A 22,134-nucleotide genomic window follows, 5' to 3' on the forward strand; every position below is an offset into this window, starting at 1 on the left:
TATCCTGTGGCTTCCAAAAATTAAGTTCTGTCTGTCTTTTCTTATTCTAATAGATATATTTTCACCTCTTAATTCTTGCTGTACAACAGTTGGCAATTTATTTGGGGAACTGAAGACTATTCCTTTGTAGGACTGACTACTGGGTTTTAAAAGATTTTGTGGGATTTGCTAAGAAGAATATAGAACAGTGTTAATCTTGACTTTAGGAATAGTTTAATTACTGCTTTACTTTTTGAAAGATGCAAACAAGTATCTTTGTCTCTTTATTGTGGGAAATAACCTTTCAGGGATTTTTTTATTACCTGCTCCTTTAATGGGTGTAATTGTTTTTGAGCGCTGCATCTTGCAGAACTTGAAAACAAGTGATGGTGATCATTTTATTCAGACATTGCTTAATTAACAACGGAGTACAAGAAGCCACTTTTAGCTCAAGAATCCCTCATCCACACTGTACTCTGTTGTTATAGTTTTATAGCTCTGAAACTGCACACTAACAATATTGTAACTTTCTGTCTGATGAAATGGCATCACAGTCTCATTAACAGATTAAAAACCCCTCATATTTAGCTATTAGTTTATTATTAACATGGGTTTATATTATCAACAGAACTTGTATTTTTCCTTAGTAGAGTATTACCAATGTAGTTTACGTTGTTCCCTTAGTAGAGATACGTTGCTAGCTTTGTATACATTTAATATCTGATTAGATTCTTGTAGACGGACATGAAGCTCTAAATGGTTTCTTCAGAACCATTTAACTGAATTTAAAATATTTAGTGCTAACTGGAAAGCAGCTTTAAGGGCCTTGTTAAGTATATTTGACTCAGGTGTGGGAACATCATCAACGACAAAAGTGTACTCTCTCATGTCATATTTTGATTTTAAATCAGCTTTAGCTTGTAGTATTGGTTTCTAACTTGCCACTTTTTGTTTTAAATTATGCATTTGTTTTAATATATGTTCTTGTTTTAGCAGGTAAAGAGACATAATTTAATATTTTAAAAAATGCATTAGTTACCTCTAAACTACATTAACTTAGTGTTGTTTAAAATCCATTTTGCATGATGCCTTTTCCATTAACCTTGTCTAGTTTATTTAAAAAAATAATCTTGTTTAACAAGCTTTTTTCTGAGAGCAAAATTAACCATCACCTAAAAATGAGGTAGCTTCTGGTGAATCTCTTTAGCTTTTGCTGTCTTTAAAAAGCTGTTATTTAGTGTAATGCAATAGTCATCGCTCAACTTGGCAGCAGCATCCAACCCCTTCTCATTATGCGCACTGCATTGTGATTAATCCATTAGTTCCCCTCCTAGTGTTCACCATATCCTGTCCAAATACATAACTGTTCCTGCCTCCAAAAGTGCTTAAGCTTTTCAGCTGACTGAGCTTGGAGATGTTCTTTATACAGTGTCTGAGTTGATGTAAGTATGTCCCAGATACTTGGTAAAACGTTCTGCGGAAGGACATGGGGCAGAGAGGGACACACCAGCAGGGCCAGGAAATGCAAAGCTGAGATGGACACTCCCTCCTTAACTTGGTGTTTCCTGGCAGTTGTTGCCTTGCATCAGAACCATAGCTTTGAGTTAAATATAACCTTGTTTATCAATCAATTCTTCCGACACTGCCTCAGGGTATTTGTGGCAATACTTTAATATAGCAGTATCAGTGATGAACAGGTTGGAATTGCACAGTGTAAACGTGAGGTCAGGGGCTGTCACAGAGACACTCCCTGTCTCTTCTGCAATTCTCCACCTCCTCCTCATTACTGCTATACCAGAGCTTTCTTACAAGGGAAGTAATCTGGAAAGACAGCAGGAGCAGCTCTGTGCTTCACACTGGCTTCCCTCACGCAGAGCAGCATGTGGCTGTGCTCACAGAGCAGCAGGCCTGGTGAAGTGTCCTCTCATGTAGTTTACTTTCCACGGTCTGGTAACAAAATAAAGCTAGTAAACTAAACTGCATGCAAATACGCTTAAAATTGTGTGCTGGCTTTTTCTTAATGTGAATTGGGCAATCGGTATAATTGCTTTCCTGAAGAAATTTAGGAAATTGTAGTTCAGCCTTTGGTATCTTTGCACTTGCCTAACTGTCTCTGCCTGCCTGAGCTGGTTTTAAAGGCTGCTCAACCTATCAATTCAGAGTTGTAGAATGAATAACTAGTATTTGTATAACTATTGCATAAAGCCTTGGAAGGCTTTAGAGAAAGAGGTCTCATTTGTGTTTGAGTTCTACCACAAGAAATGAAATTCCTTGCTTTTCAGAGAAGACTGCATAAGATGTGAAGCATAAGAGTAGCATGTAAGCCAGAGCAATAAACAAATGGAATAAAATGCAGCAGTACTTACCCCTGCTTTATATCAGCCATACATGCTTCTCCAACATACAGAACATTAGCTTTGGGGAAGAGTGATCAATACAGAGCAAATTAGCCTGCAATTCTGGAGTTAGAACCTTGCATTTCACAAGAGCCTGTGCAGTATTTTACTTGTTTAACCACCATGTCTGCTGCCAAGTTTGGTTTATAACCTAACCAAAAGGGACTAAACAAGGGAGAGTGAAAACAAAGTAACCACTTTGCATGAAATTGGGGCTGAGGTTTTCTTCTTTCCACCAATTTCAGGGCAGTAGCTTGTTAGAATTGTGTGTGTGCCCTTTGATCTGCATTTTCATAGGATTATTTTCACATTTGCCTGTCGCACCTTCTCATGGATAACTCTTAAAACCCCTTCCTTTCCCTCCAAACCCTATTCTTGTGTGTGCTTGTTGGTTTGAAACCCTGGGACATTTTAGCTACCTACAGTAATAGCGCTCGACTTGTCCCCCCTGTTCCTCCAGGAAAGGAAGTTCTTCAAAGGCTTCTTTGGAAAAGTAAGTTTAATGCCTTGTTTGTGCTTGCACTATAAGGAGTTACATCCCTGGTATAGCACTGCCATAAAATCAGGGTGTTGAGAGTGCGTTAATCCATTTCAGAATATTTGCTTCTAAAACAGGCTTGGAAATATTTTTATCAAAGAATGTGGTTTCAAAAGTAATCTGAAACAGAAACTTAGATATGTGTGGACTGTATCAGAAATCCAGTGTTCTGAAGTGATTTGGCATTCCTGAAAAAAAAAATTAAAATTTTAACCCTTAAACTTGTGCCAACCTACCTCACTTGGGCAAATACCTACAGAACAGTTGAGGCCTGTGCTGTTTAAGTGCCTCATGCCCAGCTGCCTGGCAGCATGAGTTGATACCCAAATGTTAGCACTGGGAGAAAGCAGTGTGCCATCTCTTAAACCTTCCTTTTTTGAGCACAGTCCCAATTCAAAGGCATATGAAGATGAGATCAGGCGTTCACTTACTATGTTTTCCTAATTTCAGCTCAATCTCCAGTTTCTGTCATTGCTCTTGTTTTCACAAGGACAGTGTCTTAGATAAGAAGGGGGAAGCAGCTCTGTCCTTATGCAGAATGTGCTGCGCTGGTGGCTGGGTGGTTTTGTTCCCACTGCCTACATTTCTGCAAGGCAGAAAGATCACACTCTCTTTTACCTCTCATCTGTTTCCTACCTCTGTTTTTAAAATTCCTGTGAAATCTTTTAATCCAGCTTTCATATGAAGTTAATCTAAGATAATGGCTTCTGAAGTATCTTGATAAAATGAAACTTTGCTTAAATAGAAATGAACAGGTTTGTAATGTTCAAATACATGCTGAAGTCTTTTGAAGCAGATTATTCTCCGGTTGTGAATTGGTTTGGGCTTTACTTGGGGAGTAAGTAAGGTTTTTTCAGCTGATCCTTTTTCACCATTCACTCAGATAGTGATAGATGTCACACAGGGACATCTGTTTCTCCAGTTCTGGTGTCTTCCTGTGATGTAGAAGAGCACACATCTAAAGTGTAGTGGTGGTGGTGAGGGGCTAAAATACAGAAGATGGCAGATCTGTCAGGTTAATGAGAACAGTCCTGTGTGCAAATCAAATCCTAGAGCTGGAATCTAGAAAGACCAAACCCAAAGTGCTAAATTGGAAACAAACACAAAGCCCCCACCTCAACCTGATCAGATATGTTAGTTTTCTCTCTGCTTGTTGGTACTAACTTAGATTAGGGTACATAAGAAAGCAAAGATGTAAAAGGAAAAGTATTTGCATAGCACTTAGGTAAAAATCTTTCTTTGACTTTTTAAATTATTAAAAATGCCATCTTCCCTATTACATCTTGGTTGATATTTAATTGCGTCTGGTACTTCACCACAGCATTTTAAATTTCTTTTCTCTTGTATTATAATATTTTGACAAAGAAGGACCTACTTCTACTTCAGCCTGTGAATTTCATTAATTAGCACTTAAATCCATAGTGTTTAGATATCCCCACAGTAGCAGTGTGGCAGTGCCTTTATTACAGCTTTGGCCTACAACAGGAGCCTACATCTAGGGAAATCTGCAGAAAAAGGGACAGCTGTTCTCTTATTAATAATTGAGAAATACTAATAACTCTAATATCTTTTGGCTGTCTCATCTATAATTTCTCCCCAAGTGCCTTGCATTGGGATTAATATAATATTCCAAACTGCCGAGCTATTTAAAACACACCAGCAGCTTTCAGAAAGTCAGTCTAGACATGTCTGCCACTTTCCCTGTCCATATTTTTCTCCTTGTAAGATGTAAATACGATGGATTTGTTTCTGGAAATATTCAAGTGGTTAGTATTGAAAATGCTTTTTTAAAATTTTAAATAAAAATGAGATGTCTGTTGATAGCTCCAGGATAGGCTTTTGTGCTTATCAAATAAGCTGCCTTTTTAGGCAGCTCCTTTTAAAACTCAAACTTTTCTGTTGTAAATGAGTATTGATGATCTTTGTCATGTTTTGCCTCCACGGAGCGTGTGTATGTCTCATCACACAATGTTTTATACAGAGTCTCAAATGAAGATTTTTCTTTATCTATACCTCAGGCTCCAGATATATCTTAGAGCCGTGTCCAAGTCCCAGGATAGGATAAAATATAATAGGCAGAAAAATTAGAAACAAAGGTAAAGTATTTTAACAATGTGTTATTGGGCAACTTCTGTTCTGGCATCCTTAATACTTTGTTTTCCACCTTAGGATAGAGCAAGGTATCAAAGTGGCTAGTTTTTGCTGGGTTGATGCCCACCTCTAGGGCACTGCCAGTTTGTCAGTGGGGTTTCTGTCATGCCTGGCCTGCCATGGACCTGCTTTGTTCTCCAGCCTCGTTGTGTGTAAGGATAAGTGCCCACCTGCCCTCCTGGAGACCTCTGAGGACTCTGAAATGACTGCAGATAATGACTCTTGTGCTGGAGCAGATAACTGACCTTCCCAGAAGGGCTGAGCCGGGAGGTTTCTAGGAGTGCTGACTCAGCACTGGCAAATCAGGCTCCCAGGAGTCGATGCCACATGTGGCTCTCCTCAGGCAGGGCTGTCATCTAAAAGCTGTAAAATATAAAGACAAGTTACAGATCTGGATGTCTAGATGAGTCCCTTGGTAGCAACATTTCAGAGCGTTCTGTTCCAGTGGATATTGGCCACTTGCTTTAAACCGTTCTGTTTGGAGTTGCCTGTACCTCCCAGGATTTGTTACACAAGCTGTGATCCTGTGTTAGAGTTCACTTCCCATGCAGTGTCTTGCAGCTGCTCTGATCTTTGTCCAGTATGTGCCAATAGAGCAGTGCTCCTATCTGCTCTGTAATCACTGTTTACTTGGCATATCCCGCCCAGAATGGAGTAGTACTTTGATTTGTATGTCCAATAGGAACTGGATTGGAGGAGTATGTTCCTTCATACATCACTGGTAGGCACAGATAAGCTGAGAATTCAGAAAATGTAAAAATCATTCATTGTCCAGCAGTAGTAGCAGTGGGTTTGGGGTGTAGACTCTAAGGATAAGCCCTTTCAAAGCACTGCATCCACCATAAATATAGAAGAAGGAATTGGGAGATTAAAGTGAGTTTGCTACACTAAGAAAAAGAGAAAACTCTTTGGTTATCTTGCATGTGGAACCTAATGTTTCAGTGGGAAAAGAGAGTGTAGGAAGCTCTTCAGCCTTCTCATTTTATTCTGAGAAACATGAATTTCATGTGTTAACTATTCCTAAATCCTCATTTGGTAAAATAGCAAGTGAGGAGTAGCTCTGCTGAAGATCAGCATTGCTTTATGAAGTACCCAGCTCAGTTAAACTTGGCTTTAATACAAACTTCAGGAATTGTCCACAGTTTATGTAGGGACAAGGTTTTTATTGTTTGCTGGGGAAAGATGTGTATCTCTTAATCTAATGATGGCAGTCTAAACAAAGCAGTTACCTGCAGGCATTATCCTCTCTTCATTGTTTGTATTTGCTTGAAATAAAGGTTTTTAAGACTTATGGCTTACAAACAACCAATACTCTTTTTAAAACAGTTCGAGGAGACAGACCATTTGTTTTGGAATTAATAGGGACTTTCAGGCTGTGGAAGCTAGCTGAGCATTGAAAAGACAGACTATATTTTGTGGGTATTGATACTGCCTCTAAAAACAAAATATTAGAAGTGCCTTTTATATGCTGCAATATTTTCTAACACATATGATGGTAAATTTAAGTGTATCTTCTGTTATGAATTGCACTCTTTCTGTTAGGCATTCCAGAATCTAAATTAAACATTCTCTGGGGTATCCAACAAGTTGGATGGTCATTTAGAAACTCGCTTCTGCAAGCAATTCTCTGTAGCTTGCTTTCATGCTGTGCTTATTTTCTCTCTTTTTTTCTTTAAATGTTCCTCTGTGCAAGTCAGTGCCATTCTCTGTTCCTACCAAGCTTTTTGAAAATGCTCAGGATGTCATTGCTGCTTCCGAAATTGGGACAGATAGTTCCTCCCCAAAAAACAAACAGAAGTTCTGCCAGCACCTTTTTGTTCACACTTGCTGCTTTCTCTGAGAATGAAACCAATGTGATATAATTGGAGCGTTTTCACTCCAAGATATTTCATTCTTACAGTGTTAAAATTGGTATTGCAGACTTGGAACATGCAGTAGCTTATGCCAGAATGTATTCTTGTTCCATTACTTGCTGTAAGAATATAAAGTATTCGCATCTGCAATAAACTATTAAAAAATTATAAAATAGTTTCAATTCTAGTTTTAAGCCACTAGCTAAAATCCTTTTATATTTCCCCTCCCCGCCGTTCCTTTCTTCACTCCCTGCAGTGGTTTTCTGGTGGGTGCCATTAGTAACCACAAACTGTGTAAACCCAGTGCTTCAAAACACATAAAGAGAGTATTTTAATAACTGGCTAAAATAGGGGGATTGTGAATTAAAGTTACAGGCTAAAAGAAACTGTATTAGTTTTCTAGCAGTAGTTCCCTGTAACAGCCAGTAAAATTACGTTGACCTATTTTCTTTTCAACGAATTAGCTTCAGAAGAATATTGTGTTTTTACTGTTTTCTGTAACTTTCCCTTGAAAAGTAAACAGCCTGGAAAGAATCTGTAGTTTAAATGGGTCCTGAAGCCTTCCTGTGTTTCCCACTTTTACTCAGCCTCAGCTTGCAGCAGCTGAAAGTTCCCACAGTCAGGTTTTGGATAGGAGCCAGACCGCTCTCCGCTGCGCCCGCCTGCCACGCACCACTGCTTTTCCAGATACACACCCAAGGGTTAAGAAATCCTATTTTTATACCTCTCTCCCAAGATAAGACATTTAGGTCTTAATAAATTAATGAAACATATTTGGGTGATTGATCTTAGCATTAAGCTTATAAGCTTAATAAGCTACACAGTAACTGATGATTTTAGGGTGCTTTTAACACTGGTTTAAGGTGATGCCATGATTCTGCCATGGGACTATTGGGGCAGAGGGTAGGGCTGGTGGAAATATCAGGTAAGAATTTTCCTATATTTAAACTTGTGCTGAAGAAGCTACCTGTGGTGTAACTCCTTATGAATGAGTGTCTTCTGACTCTAGTGGAATTCTTCACCCACTTGGTCAGTCTTGAATACTTTACTGTCAGTGGATGTACACCTTACTTCTGCCTCACCTGTCCTGTGCCCTCTCCCCATCCCCACGACGTGCTGTTTCTGAAATACTGGCTTTGGCTTGGTTCTCTTAATGTTTTGCAACTTGGATTGAGCTTTGGGCACCCTACTGACCATGGACTTCATCTACACTTAATGTTATAGTTCTTGAAGAGGGGAAGCGGGAGGCAATTGGCTGTTGGCATAAAACTGTTTTGTTTTGTTTTCTTTCCCTTTTTTTTTTTTCTTCTTTTCTTGAAAGTCTGGGAAGAAAGCCGTCAAAGCAGTCCTGTGGGTTTCAGCGGATGGACTCCGAGTTGTAGATGAGAAAACAAAGGTTAGATTTCCCTGGGCAAAAGTTTAAATCTCTCTATAATAATGTATGTGCTATATCTTTAAATGGATAGCAATCTTTGTTACTGCAAATGTTGGTATTTGAAAGGAAGACTGAAGTGTGTGGTTTAGTTTAATAATTTCTTGTTTTGTAAACATATGTACACCTGCTAAGTTTTTTCCCAGTTAATTCCACAGTACTCTCAAGACTCATTTTGTAAAATGCGGCAGGTGTAGCACAAGCTTGAAATATTTTTTGTTGCATCTACTGCAACAAGCATTGGTTTTCCTGATGACTTCTGTTGGCAGTGAACTTGAAGAGTCCCTGAACTTCTTTCTGCACCAGTGCAAAAGGTTGCAATAGTAATGCATAAGCAAATTCTCATATATGTTTCAAGCAATATAATTTTCAGTGCATCCAAATCCTAGAATGGATCTGAATGAACAAGAGCTTCCAAAAATGCAATGAAGAGAGTAAATTAAATAGGGAGATTGTAGCTTCAGACTCAAACTAAATAGTAACTGCATATATCAAATTTAATAATCTTTAATATCAAAAATTTTGCTCTGAAATGGAAAACTAATATATTTGTGGCATTATTCTAGATTCTTTTACATTTTTATTGTAAAATTACAATTTTTATTATGAATTAGCACGTGGTGTACCACCAAGACTCATGTGTCCAAGTAAGAGCAAATGATTCTTGGTTTTATATAGATGTAGACAATTAGAAATAAGAGCTTTAAGCTTACAAGTGCACTAGAATTTTAAAAGATGACATGGCCGCGGGAACAGTTTTAACTCTTGTCTGTGTGAAATAGTTTGTTTTATGTTCATATTAATTGACACTTTGGTCAACCTAAAAGATGATTTCTCCAAGCCAACACTGACAAACAGATGTAATTCATATCCCTCTGGAGCACAACTGCCTGTCAGATATCTGCTTGTGGTTAGACTCTCCAGGGCTGCTGCAGTGGTATGGCTCATCAGAGCTAAAGTTGCTGCCTCTCAAGAATTCACTTTCTAATAGAAACATACTGATATGAAAGAATTCAGTCTACTGATTGCCTCATGTAAAAGTAATAATACATGTATTATTTTTAGAAATGTTGCTGCATATATGTAATATTTTCAAATTGATTTTTAATAAGTTGTGCAGACTCTGGAGGTAATTAAAAGTATAGGATTTAAAAAGAAAATAAACTGTTGCCTCCTGGTGGTTGAATACATCAGCAGAGGTGCCAAATACTAGTCACCAAGCAAATGAAATAATTTGGAAAAAGATACTAGAAACCTAATTTTTGATGAGGATGTCATAATCTTTGACTGTACTGTCTCCTTTTTAGAAACACTTCTCCCATCTATGGGATTAAATAAATAGGGAGCATTTGGTGCTACCAGTGCTGCTGGTGCTTTCTCTAGCATCCCTGCTTAGCTGACTGGGAGGGAGTTTTACTCTTTGTGTAGCAGCTGCAAGACTTTTCACTCTTGCAGACCTCTCCCCCAGCTTTCAGCATTGTGTTTTAATGACAGTAAAGACTTTCTGGTTGCAAGACTATGGAGCTGCTGTGAAAATAAAATTACATGTGCCTCCATAGTCTAGCAGAGAGCTCATAAGAAATTCACTGGGTCCCAAAGATGTATGGTGGAGAATGTCATCTCTTCTTTTTGTTTTTTTTTGTTTTGTACTGGGAACAGATTTTGAATGACAACTGATGACAAATAATTACAGCCTCATCAGGTTATCCCCTTTTTAGTATAACTCATTTTTGCACCGTTACACCTGACAATGACTTGAGTTCAAGTGTTTGGTGCTGTATTTCCTCACATTTCTTGTATTTTGGGGGGGACTTTTTCCCTCTAGGATCTTATAGTTGATCAGACGATAGAGAAGGTTTCTTTCTGCGCACCAGACAGGAACTTTGACCGGGCGTTCTCGTACATCTGCCGGGATGGCACAACGAGGCGCTGGATCTGCCACTGCTTTATGGCTGTGAAGGACACGGTGAGTTCAGGATGGTCTGTGGGCAGCTCTCCCAGCTCTTAGCTAGAAATAAAGGGCAGGAAATGTGACTACCTGGGATAGTGCAGTATGTTGTGATTCCAACTGAGATATACTTAGTCCTTGTAAATTATTTTAATTCTAATTCCCTGCATCTGAAATATGTGTCATCTTATGGAGAGAAATGCTGCTCAGCCTGTGTGTCAAAGGAGTGCAGTCTGCCTCAGATAATCTCCAGCAGAAGGGAACTACTCTTCTAAGAATAGACAGAAAATTTTCTCATTTGAAAATGTTTACAGCCAAAAACTGAAACAGCAATGACAGTTTTTTCCAGGATAAAATCATAGTGAGTAAATACAGACTGGTTGTGAATGCAGTGTCTTGTACATGAGTGTTATCTTGAATGAAAAGTCATCTGAATGTTAAGAGATGAAGCTAAACTGAATTAAATTAGCATTCTATTTCCCTCTGAGTGACAACAATATTTTGAGTAGGTTTTAGATCAGTTTCTTGCTGTGTAGATTTAGATAAGTTATTTAACTCCCTGATTTTTCTTCTCTCTGCTGTTTGTTGAATCCTGCCTATGTTGTACAAAGTGCTTGAAACCTCATGCAAATTCGCTCTGTGAAGTCCCCTGAGCTGCATGTTCAGAGCAATGGTGCTTGATAATTTATCATTTTTCTTTAGACAATGAAGTTAGAAATTCCCAGTAAAATTTATATTAGAGCTGGAACATTTCTGTTTTCATCTGTGAATGACAGGTCAGTTCACTTACTGATGATGACAGATGAGTTGAGCTACTGGTAGCAATAGTGCCTCTGATTCAACTGTGGCAGCTGTATCAGCTGGGTTGCTGGACTTCCTCAGACTTGAATTTCCTTTTTACAGTTATTGGATAGTGGATTCTTTTGACCTGGTGAATAATGGAAGTGCTTTTCATTAGGCACTCCTAAATCTCACATGTGCACTTGGTCAGGACCATTAAGAGGTGTGAGTAGTCGCCACTGTACTTTTAACTTTCACAAGTGCAAGAGTAGAGTCACCCTGAGCCCTCTGTAAACTTTCTCCAAGAATAGCACTTACCTGTGCTTTAGGACTTACACCTTAAGATAGCTTCATGAGAGTTTCTGTGTGCACAGATGTATCTAGAGGCAAGGGATAGGTGCAGGCACATTATTGCACTGGCATCTTAGTAGCAGTTGAACTAAACAGATCGTGCAACAATCTCATTCATTCCTGGGTGGCCTTCTTGAGCATGGCTTGTGCATTAGTAGCTGGGAGTCTTTGTGTGCCAGGTTTAAGGCTGAAATACAATTAAAATAGTTTTCTTTAATGCCTTAATTAATTTGTTCTGTAAAGGCAGGTTTCAGTTTGTGATGCTTGAAGCACATGTGTTTCTGTTCAGTCACTGTGATGCAATGCTGTCTTGTGCAGGGGGAAAGGTTGAGTCACGCCGTGGGCTGTGCATTTGCAGCGTGCCTGGAGCGAAAGCAGAAGCGAGAGAAGGAGTGTGGAGTGACTGCCACCTTTGATGCCAGCAGAACCACATTCACTAGAGAGGGGTCATTCAGGGTCACTACAGCTACTGAACAAGCAGAGAGAGAGGAAATTATGAGACAGATGCCGGATGCTAAAGGTACGGGACGCAATTTAAGCAATCATCTGCAGTGAGCAGAGCCAGCACTGAGGCTCTGCGAGGATTGAAGCTGAGCAATGTCCTTACAGCATTCCCTCTCTTGAACCTTAATATGTTCTAATCATATTCCCAGACCGTTGTCAGCTCACAAGATGGAAAATGTTCCCAGATTCACTCAGTATTTTCCCACGTCTTCTAGAAAAGGTGCAGGTGGCTTCATATGTGAAAGCTGCTTCTGCTTTGTTTTGTCAGGCTGCTTTATGGCAGAGAACATGGTAGGTACCAGACTAAAAGTCCTTATTAGAAAATTGTTTAAAAAATACAACAAGCTTGCCAGACAGAAAGTAATCATTTATGCAGTTTAGTCCTTGTGGTAAATTAACCGAAAATGATATGCATTTTTCTTACAAAATAATGTATTTTTATCTTGATTTTTAAGGTAGGTTACAGAGTGTATGTATACAGCTGTACTGCATGAAGGAAGAACAGATCAATTACAGAGTGCTTCCCAAAAAAATCCAGAATGTCCACTCCCTCCCCATAAAACACACAGGTGTTGGACTATTAATTACATTCAAAATTAGTGACTAACTGATTTGAGAGGAGATAAAGTGTTCTGAAATTAGGTGAAAGTAGAACTTCTTACTCAAGTTTTATTACAAAGCCTGGAGTTCTACAGCTAACAAAAAATAAAGTATTATAAATACTGTTTATAACCTGCTTCACAGTGAAGTCAGACTTTTGTTTCAGAGGATTTCACAGCAAGTTTTATGCTGCCTCTTGATTGTAAAACTTTAATCTTTGTTTTCATCATCCATCTGCTTGTTTCCATACGTTAGTTTCAGAATGTGCTAAATGAAGCTTAAACACAAGGCCTTTGTTACTTGAGGGCATGAGTCAAAGTCTTGACTCAGTGAAGGTGTGTGAAATCCTTTCCAAGAAAGACTGATTAGAAAAGTTTCACTTGAATGAGCAGCTGCAACTCATGGGTACTGAAGCTTACAAGACAACATAATTAGTTCCTCCTACCATTCCAGCTCCTCAGAAATCTCTAGTCTGACTCCTCTCTTTACCAGACTTTTAGTTATTCTGCTGATGTGTCAAAAAAAAAGTCATTGCTTTTTCTAAAATATTTGGAAAACAGTATAGGTAAAATAGAGCTCATACCAGGATATTGTCCTTCTGTGTTGATGGAACTGTGTTTATTGCCCCCAAAGCCAATTCATTTATGAGTGAGAAAGAGTTTTCCTAGAGGTGGAAAAATCTCCCCATTGCAATTCTCACCATAAGTGTCATGATTTAAACAAATCTTAATCCTACATTTCTGCCATTAGGCCTGTCTGACAGGAGCATTGTGGTGCTGTGCAAAGCCCTGCAAAATGAAGCAGCTGACTTTAAGTTGGAGGATCTTCCACTGCAACTAACTCATGATTGAGTAGTAGCATTGCAGCTAAATTCAGTACAGGAGTGACACAGGAACTCCTTGCAAATATGTTTGGTGTTAGCAAGGCCTGTCAGCTCAGAGGCTGAATCTGCCTTGCAGCACATTCCCCTCTACCTGTGATGTATTTCCTGGAGGAGCTGAGAGCTGCAGCCTGGCCTGTTAATTGCTGCTGCTACCTTTGGCCTGCTAAAGCTTGTGCAGTGTGTCTGGCTGCTGCTGCTAATTCTGCAGGGCTGGGAGGGTGGTTTTTAAAAGAGGGTCCTGGAGCTGCCTTCTGTTCCCTGCTGCTGCTAAGTTGTGCTGCTCACTTAATACAGTTGGTGGTAATATTTTGTCCATGGTTCTGTATGAGACCAAGTAAAGCTCTCAAATACACAGTATATTTTTCAGTCTTAACCATAAGTGAATTACAAGTATTTCTGGAGCTGGGATCTCAGGAGCAGCTAGAAAGAATACAGATGTAAGGCCATACTTTCTAGGGAGTGGCTTGCCTTAGAAAGCTGTGGGGCTTTGATATGTGTCAGGTGATGTGGTGAAGACAATGGAGGTATACAGAAATTGTGTTTCTGCTGTGCTATTAGAAACTCATTTGCAAGAGTGCTAGTTATGCAAATTCCTGCAATTTCTCTTTTCAAAACAAATGGGAATACAGGTAGGCAGCTGAACAGTACTTTGCTTTACTCTTCTAACTTCACCCTGTTTCCTCCAGCAGTTGAAACAGAAGTGAAAACAGTAGCACCAGGTGCTGCACCAAACAATACTGCCCCCTCTTCTGGCTCACCGACCTCTCCTACTGCTGAAGTCGCCGCCTCTGTGGATAAAGAAACGAGCAACCCCCACGCGATCCCGCGGCGGCACGCCCCCATCGAGCAGCTTGCCAGGCAAGGCTCTTTCCGGGGCTTCCCCGCCCTGAGCCAAAAGATGTCTCCTTTTAAACGCCAGTTGTCTTTGCGGATAAATGAGCTGCCTTCAACAGTGCAAAGGAAGACTGATTTCCCCATGAAAAACTCAGGTAAAACTAAATGGTTCCAGTGAAACATTGCCTTAAATCGTCTCTCCTTCCTTCCCTCCTGCCTTCCTTCCCTCCTGCCTTCCTTCCTTCCTGCCTTCCTTCCTGCCTTCCTTCCTGCCTTCCTTCCTGCCTTCCTGCCTGCCTTCCTGCCTGCCTTCCTGCCTGCCTTCCTTCCTGCCTTCCTGCCTTCCTTCCTTCCTGCCTTCCTTCCTGCCTGCCTGCCTGCCTTCCTGCCTCCCTCCCTTCCTTCCTTCCCTCCTTTCCTTCCTTTCCTTTCTTCTTTTCTTTCCTTTCTCTGTGGTTTCAAGTAACTCCTTATTTTCTGGTAAATCCTTCTTACTGCCTCATGTTGATCATTTATCATGAATGAACATCACCATGTCAGAAAATTTCTGCTTTGGGAATAGGCAAGGATTTCAAATGTGGGGTTCACATGCAGAAAACAGTTCTAATTGCTATCTGAAGTATTGGAGCACAGCTTGAGGTGTTCCAGAAATGGGTGTTGGTGAATTAGTAGGTTTGGCTCTTCCCTTTGAGTCACTGAACCAGTTCTTCCACTTACTGTCAGGGCATCCTGAGACACAAATCCCTTCAAGGCCTTAACCACTTGTCTTGGGATCATGTGATGCTCTTCTGTAGTCTGTCCTTCTGTCTGTCTGAATTCTTTTTGAGAGCAGTGAAATTGCTCTTCACATTTCATTAAGAGAATCTACCTGTTTAGGTGGTACAGCTGGCTGTATCAGTGTTACGTGGTACAGTTTTCACATGATGATAGTGGGGTTTTCTAAAAGTCATCCTAACATAAACTCCTGGGGTGCTCTTTATGTTGCATAATGTCCTTGAGTTCCCTTAGCTAGGTGTTATCCTTTAGGCCAGCTGTACTCTCAGCTGGCAACAGGGTTGGTTTTAGGGTTCTAAGCTTTGAAGTAAAAGTTACTGTGGCAAAGACAAACCCAACAAAAATCCTTAGTCTGACTTCTTTCATAATCCTTGTTTAGTGACCTGTGCTTTAAGACCAGCACTGAGCAATCAGTTTTACAGCAATAGTGCACTCCTCAGTAGTGACAGTCACTGAGCACACACCACAATCCCAATTTTTCATGATTCAGAACATTTCTGATGCATGTTCCCATATATACCACTGCCAGTGCTGCTTACTGTCCCACTGCATGCACTGTGTTGGAATATCCCTCAAAGAATCAATTTTTGGGCATGCCTCCCCTTGAATTTTAGATCTGGTGCATGTTGTGTGCAGACATTTTATGTTTCTTACACTATTTTGTGCTTGATTATGCCTGCTCATGTCAGTTCTGTGCAATGACAGACTGATGATTGGTACTTTTGGAAAACACTGCCATTAGTAATAATGAGAACATCTGGTAAGCTGGCAGCTTTACTCCAGATGTTGCATTATCCACATGATACTGATGCTTCGTTTAAAACTGAGCATCCATTTTATCGGAGCATTCAGCTTTTGCTTTTATGATTCTAGCACAGGAACTGGGGATTTCAGCTACCACTGAACTGGAACAACCAGCACTGACTCTAGACTGAACTTGCTGCTGTGCATTACTGTCAGTACATTTAAAGTTACTGTAGTTACTGTACAAGTATGTTGTTGGAACACTTGAATCTGTCATAAGTATTTTCATTTCACAGAATGCCAAATCTTAGAGCCAAACCTTTGAGAAGTTTAGCACTTTAATACTGAAAGATTTAGATGTCTACTTAAACTGTAGAAAACCCTTTTTATTTTCTGATGCCAGCATCCTTTAAATCTGGAACAGTGATCTCCTTGCCCTCTTGACTTAATCACAAAATACATTAATGTGGTGTTCTATTTCAGGCCAGATCTTCAACACTAATGTAAAAAAAAAAAGCTGTCATGCAAATCAGTAGCAAGAACATGTAGGACATAAGGGAACTAATTATATTTCAATTTCACATTGGTAGTTGTAAATTGTTTCTGTATCCTTTAAACTTTCAATTTAATGAATTCTGTTTACATTTTAGTCCCAGAGGTAGAAGGGGAAACAGACAGCATTAGTGCCCTGTGCTCTCAGATCACCAGTGCTTTCAGCACACCATCAGAAGATCCTTTCTCTTCGGCCCCCATGACAAAACCAGTGACAGTAGTTGCACCACAGTCTCCTGCCTTTCAAGGTTTGTGATTTCTTTGGATGCTGGATGAGGCTTGAATGCACATAATGTTGCTTTCTAGTAACACATGGTCTTAATTTCTTGTGCAAGTCCTGTTACCAGTATTTTGGGTGAATGCATCCTGCTTTATTCATCTTGTCTGTTTAATTTTTCTGTGGTTTTATTTTTAACAATAAGTTCATGCACCTACCACACGATAGTTGCCTCTAAAAGGAACTGGCTTTGAGGTAATGGCTATTTTATCATTCTGCCTCCTGAACTGCATAGGAGTGTGTCACAGGAACCAAATCTCGCAAGGGAAGGGATTTTGTGCTACCACAATTACTGTTTTTTACACAAATTCTTAGATAAGTTGTGGAAAAATACCAGCTGTAGAACTCATAGCAGCCATTGGTATTCATTTCACTGCTATGCTTTTATAGAAGTTGTGTGAAAAAAGAACCTCTCCATGTTAAATGTAGTTATTGTTACTTTGTATCTACAAAGTGTTGTTCTTTTTAATCTAAAATTAACTGTACAATAACTACTGGTGAGCCATATCTCTTCCTTATAGGAACAACAAATTTAACTTCAGTCAGTCATCAGAACTCAAGGCCTCCTAACGGACATCAAAATCCACCATCCCATGATTCTTTTAACAAGTGTTGGCTTGGTGAAATGAGATTTACTCTCTGTATTGGCTGTCAGTCCAGTTTGGCTAATTACCCGAACTCCTGTCATGTGGAAGTGTCTAAAAGTGTTGTATGTGGATAGGTATGACCCAGCCCACTAATACTCCAGTCACGTGCATGCCTTGCATGAATTAATCGCACTGATGTTGTCTGCTCCCATTTTAGTTAATGGCACTGCCTCTGCCTTCTGTGTGCTTGCTGCTAAACCATCCCAAGCTGCTGTAGTGTCCACAGCTATGCCAGTTCGTGAAACCAATCCTTGGGCTCATGCTCCTGCTGCTAATACTGGAGCTGCAGCCGTGGTCGCTGGTAAGAGTGGAAGTAGATCCGGTGCTCTGCTATAAGAACTTGGATCAAAAGCATAATTGAGCCCCTGAGACAATTGTCAGTGCCCCTTAATGGCAAGTGGAAGGAACAGGAACAAAAGCTGGAAGTAGTAGCGTTTTGCGCGAGTGGATGGAGGGAAGCGATGAATTTGCTGGTGCTAGGTCTGTAACCTGGACTGATTCTTATTTTGGCAGCATTTTATAAAATCAGTGCTTAAAAAGGAAGTAATGAAGTTGTATGCAAATTTGTGTGTATAAAAGGGAAAGAGTCTGTGTGTATCCAAAAAAATTTTGTGTGTTCTTTTCACTAATGTACATAAGGAGGGATTAAGTGTGTTGCTTAAAAGCTTAGAGGTTCATTTCTTCTGTTTAGTAAGTTTAGTGGGTTCCTCCAGGCCTTGTCTGCACTGTGTAAGGTGAAATAGTCACCCATGTGGGCACATAGGCTAGAAGGCTGCAGTCTGAGTTACTTCATGTCATGGTGTAAGCGCCACTCCACGAGAGAAACTTGGCTAGTGAAACAGTAGGTTCTGCTTGGCCTTGTAAGAGCACCAGACTTTGTCTGTAAAACAGTTTCTTAGACCTTTGTGTTCCGAGTCCACCCGTCCTGAGCTGTGCATTCAGAAACTGATACTTCCTAGTTAGGGGGATTAGTGATTGTGGACCAGATCATTGCCATGAAGTTATGAGTGCAGGCAGCAGCTTTCCTGTGTACCCTAAAGTCTTAGATGTCTGCTAAGAAGAAAAAAAAACATAAATCTCCACTTTAGTGAAGAAGCACTTACCTACCTCATCTTGAAGAATGTCTTCCTAGAACAGAACAGTACAGTGGATGCATAAAGATGCTTCCAATGGTGGGAGCATCTTTCAGTCATGTCACTGTGTGCTCTTGTGCACACCCTCCAGTCTTTCTAACCAATAGAAGGATGAGGAGCGGAAATATTAGTGACTTGTCCATGCTTTCCCTCCCAGGCACCGAATGGAGCAGCACCTCCTCAGGTGCGGCCTCACCGAGTCTCTTCCAAGGAAATCACAGACGTACTCCCTCAGAGGCAGACCGCTGGTTGGAAGAGGTCTCAAAGACTGTCAGAGCCCAACAGCAGCCAACCTCAGCCCCAGCCCCACAGCCACTGCTCCAGCCTCCTCCAGCAGCTCCAGCCTCCCAGTCGGCACCAGCCTTCCCAGTCAGCACCTTCATCGCACCTCAGCCGGTGCCGGTGGGCGTGGTACCGCCCATGCAGCCGGCGTTTATTCCGGCTCAGCCCTACGCTGTAGCGAATGGGATGACCTATGCAGCCCCGAGCGTCCCCGTGGTCGGGATCACACCTTCCCAGATGGTGGCCAACGTCTTTGGTACTGCCAGCCACGCTCCGGCGGCCCACCCGCACCAGTCCCCCAGCCTGGCGAAGCAGCAGTCGGTCCCTCAGTACGACAGCGGCAGCGCCACCGCCAGCCCCTTCTTCCACCCGCCCGCGCAGCACAACGGCTCCGCCGCCTTCAACGGCGTGGAGGGCGGCAAGTGGGCCGCCGAGGACAGGCACGCGCAGCCCGGCCCGCAGCTCGACCCCTTCGAGGCGCAGTGGGCGGCTCTGGAGGGCAAGGCCAAGCAGCGCACCAACCCCTCCCCCACCAACCCCTTCTCCAGTGACCTACAGAAAACGTTCGAGATCGAACTCTGAGCGCTCCCGGGGGGGCGATAAATTGTACATTAGGCTAGAGGGATAAAGGGAGCGGAGGGGACTGTTTCTGATCGGTTTGCTTTGATAATCCCAACGGTCCCTTCAAACAAAAATGGGTTAGAAAGAGGGAGCAATTCTGGGGAGGATGGAAACACGCAGAGAATTTAATGTGCGGTTTTTAAAAGGAATCCTGGAGCCACCCCGGTCTGCATTCCCTCGTCTCTTGGAAAGCTGGAAGTCAAATGGAGCGAAGGAAGGCACCCAGTCCCAGTCCCAAAGCCTGTTCTGCAGAAACATCAATCATCTCACAGAGAGGAAGGCAGATGTTGGTACCTGTGTCCTCCTGATGCCCTGCAAGCCCTGGATGTTCCCCCTCAGGGAAAAATTGGGTAGGGTGGGGGGTGGATATGGGTGGGATGTTGTCACCTTAGCAAAAGCTAGGTTTGTGGAAAAAGTTGAGCTTCCATTTTGAGTAACAAAGTGAATATTATATGTAAAGAATAAAGTAAAGCCAAAATCTTTATTTTTATGCATTTAGAATATTTTAAATAGTTGGATATTAAAAGCTGTATGAGTTGTAAGTAATCTTGCCAAAGGTTAAAAAACAAGGGGGTTGGATGTAAGAAATTGTACATAAGATTGATTTATCGCTGATTCTTATAGTAAGTAATATTGGGGGGTGGAAAAAGGGGCTCTAGCTTGTTCTTGTATCTGTTCATTGTAAGTAGCATATTGCAACAACAATCACAACCAATAAGTCATTATATCGTAGTTTTAAATAAAGAAAATTAAAGAACAGTATTGTCATGGTTTGAAAACCATGGGGAGAATTTACTGTTTTTTATTGGAATCAGTCTACATATTCTATATAGTATGGGTTTTTTTTCCTTTCATATATTGCTGCAGTTTCTTTGTCTTAATCTATTGGTTCTAACACTACTGTGACAACTTACTGTCATCATATCTACATCCTGGGGCTACCTGGGAAACCATTTTTGTTTGTCTGTCAATAGTTCTTAGAGGTTTTTAACTTTGGTTTTATTTTTTCCCACTGATTTGTGAAACCTTGTGGTTAAGGCTGCAGCTGGTCCAGGTTCTGCCTCTGGTGACTTGTGAAAACCATCTCATTTTAACTTTACTTTTAAACTTTGGCCTTACAAGCAAATGTAAGTTATATATATTTGTACTGATGATTTATAATCTGCTTTAACAGAAATAAATGTTGGTGGTAGAAGCACTGTCTGTGAGAGACTTATTTCCCACATTAATTCAGTTTCAGCATTTGCCCTTCTGGGTATCTTCTGTCTTGTAAGGTAGATGTGGATCAGCACATCCACCTTACACGACAGGCTGCTTAGGCTGCTTGCTTACCTAGCAGCTAAGAATAATATCTTAACACCTCTCATTTTCTACAGCCTGTTAGGTTGCATTGAACTTTAAAACTGAATTTCAAAATATCCTTGTGATGCATTAACACTTAAAGCTCTAAAATAGAGGCCTTTATTAAGACATCAGATTCTGGGTTTGCAGGGCTGTATTTTCTATCACTAAATATTTACAAAGAGACAATTCAGTAGCATTCAGTAATGGCAAAAAGGAAAACTCTTTCCTTCCCCTACTATTAGAAAGAGCCATATGAGATAATGAGGTATGTTCACCTCTTCTCCATTCTTCCACTGCGTTGATATCTACTCTGTTTGTGTGACTGGTTCTTACCACATTCTTATGGGCACCACGTCAGTTTAGACACAAGGAAAAAAGTCAGACTCCTGAAGGGGAATAAACACTGCCTTTGTTAGCCCTCAGATTTGAGCTTGCCAGCAGTTTCCATTTCCAGGCAAGTACAGTGAGTCTTACAGTGACAGTCTAGAAAATTACAACTTATGACATTACAAATTCTTACCTGTGTTCAGTATGGTATGAATAGTAATGCAAACACTCCCTGTGGGATTTGAGTTGGTGTCAATGGTTTTTTCAGTTTTCAAAAAGTAAACAAGTATTTATAGACATTTATAGTAGGAAAGAAAGCAGCTAGTTATGTATCTTTCACAGTAAGGGCCCCAAGATCAAGCTGAAAATAGCCCAGTATAGCTACACCCTTCTCCTGCCCTGGAGATTAGCACTTCCTACAACCCATTGTTTAGAGAAAAAAACTAACATCTTCATTCTCACATAAAAAAGTAAACCTTGAGTAGGTGATTAAGTGGTACTGCAGAGAGGGAGAAGCTGATCTTGTCAGAAGAAATGCAAAGATCCTTTAGTTAACTTGATGGCATGGATTTACAGCAGGGAGCTGCATGCCTGTCAATCCCACCTTTACTGCCATGGTTGTGCAGCAGAAAGGAGGTCAGCATCAACTCTGCACTAGCCAGAGCACTTCCAGTGTTAAAGTCCTCCCCATCAGCAGGCAGGGGGCTGCTACACCCTAAGGAGTCTGGAGAAAGCACTTCCTGGCCCCATCTTATAAACCACGGAGTTTAACTGACAGGTAACTACACTGAATATTTAAATATTCTAAAAATAAGGCCTCTGGCCTCTTAGAAAGGGATTTTATAGAACTGGTTACTTACTCTGGGACAAAAGGGTCTGACACATCCACAATCCACTTCCAGCCATGCTCCTGAGCAGAGCCTGAGTGCCCCTTGATGCCACACTTGGAACAGAGAGGGCTTCAAAATGACTGGAATTTACAGAGTGTTTGATTGGTCCCTGATCTCCAAAGGCAAATATCGTATCATTTACTAAAATGGTAAAATATCCCATACAGACACACAGAGAAAAAGGTGCTGCTCTGAGATGTTAAATGGAAAAACATGTACAAACACAAGTGGATGTTTTCAGGACCATCTTATCATTCTTAAATAGCCAATAATTTCAAACCTTATACTGTACTG

The 22,134-nt window shown here is 40.8% G+C and overlaps 1 protein-coding gene across 10 annotated transcripts in view; it reads left to right on the plus strand.

Moving 5' to 3' along the window:
* The window catches only part of NUMB (NUMB endocytic adaptor protein), a 92,270-nt gene extending 71,796 nt beyond the window's left edge, over nt 1–20,474 (plus strand). For 4 of the 10 annotated variants that reach the window (XM_054275009.1, XM_054275010.1, XM_054275011.1 and 1 more), the window contains 7 exons: nt 2,791–2,868; nt 8,239–8,313; nt 10,175–10,315; nt 11,747–11,948; nt 14,102–14,404; nt 16,418–16,567; nt 18,534–20,474. In XM_054275009.1, coding sequence (XP_054130984.1) covers nt 2,791–2,868; nt 8,239–8,313; nt 10,175–10,315; nt 11,747–11,948; nt 14,102–14,404; nt 16,418–16,567; nt 18,534–19,240 — 1,656 coding nt within the window. In that variant the 3' untranslated portion in view covers nt 19,241–20,474. Of the gene's footprint in view, nt 1–2,790; nt 2,869–8,238; nt 8,314–10,174; nt 10,316–11,746; nt 11,949–14,101; nt 14,405–16,417; nt 16,568–17,400; nt 17,545–18,533 lie in introns of all 10 variants that reach the window. The other 6 variants (XM_054275019.1, XM_054275013.1, XM_054275015.1 and 3 more) reach the window with 6 other exon arrangements.
* Nucleotides 20,475–22,134: the final 1,660 nt, after the last annotated feature.

Source organism: Melozone crissalis, unplaced genomic scaffold, assembly GCF_028551555.1.
Source record: "Melozone crissalis strain CALT ecotype California unplaced genomic scaffold, PUWL_Pcris_2 ptg000018l_1, whole genome shotgun sequence".
Lineage (NCBI taxonomy): Eukaryota > Metazoa > Chordata > Aves > Passeriformes > Passerellidae > Melozone > Melozone crissalis.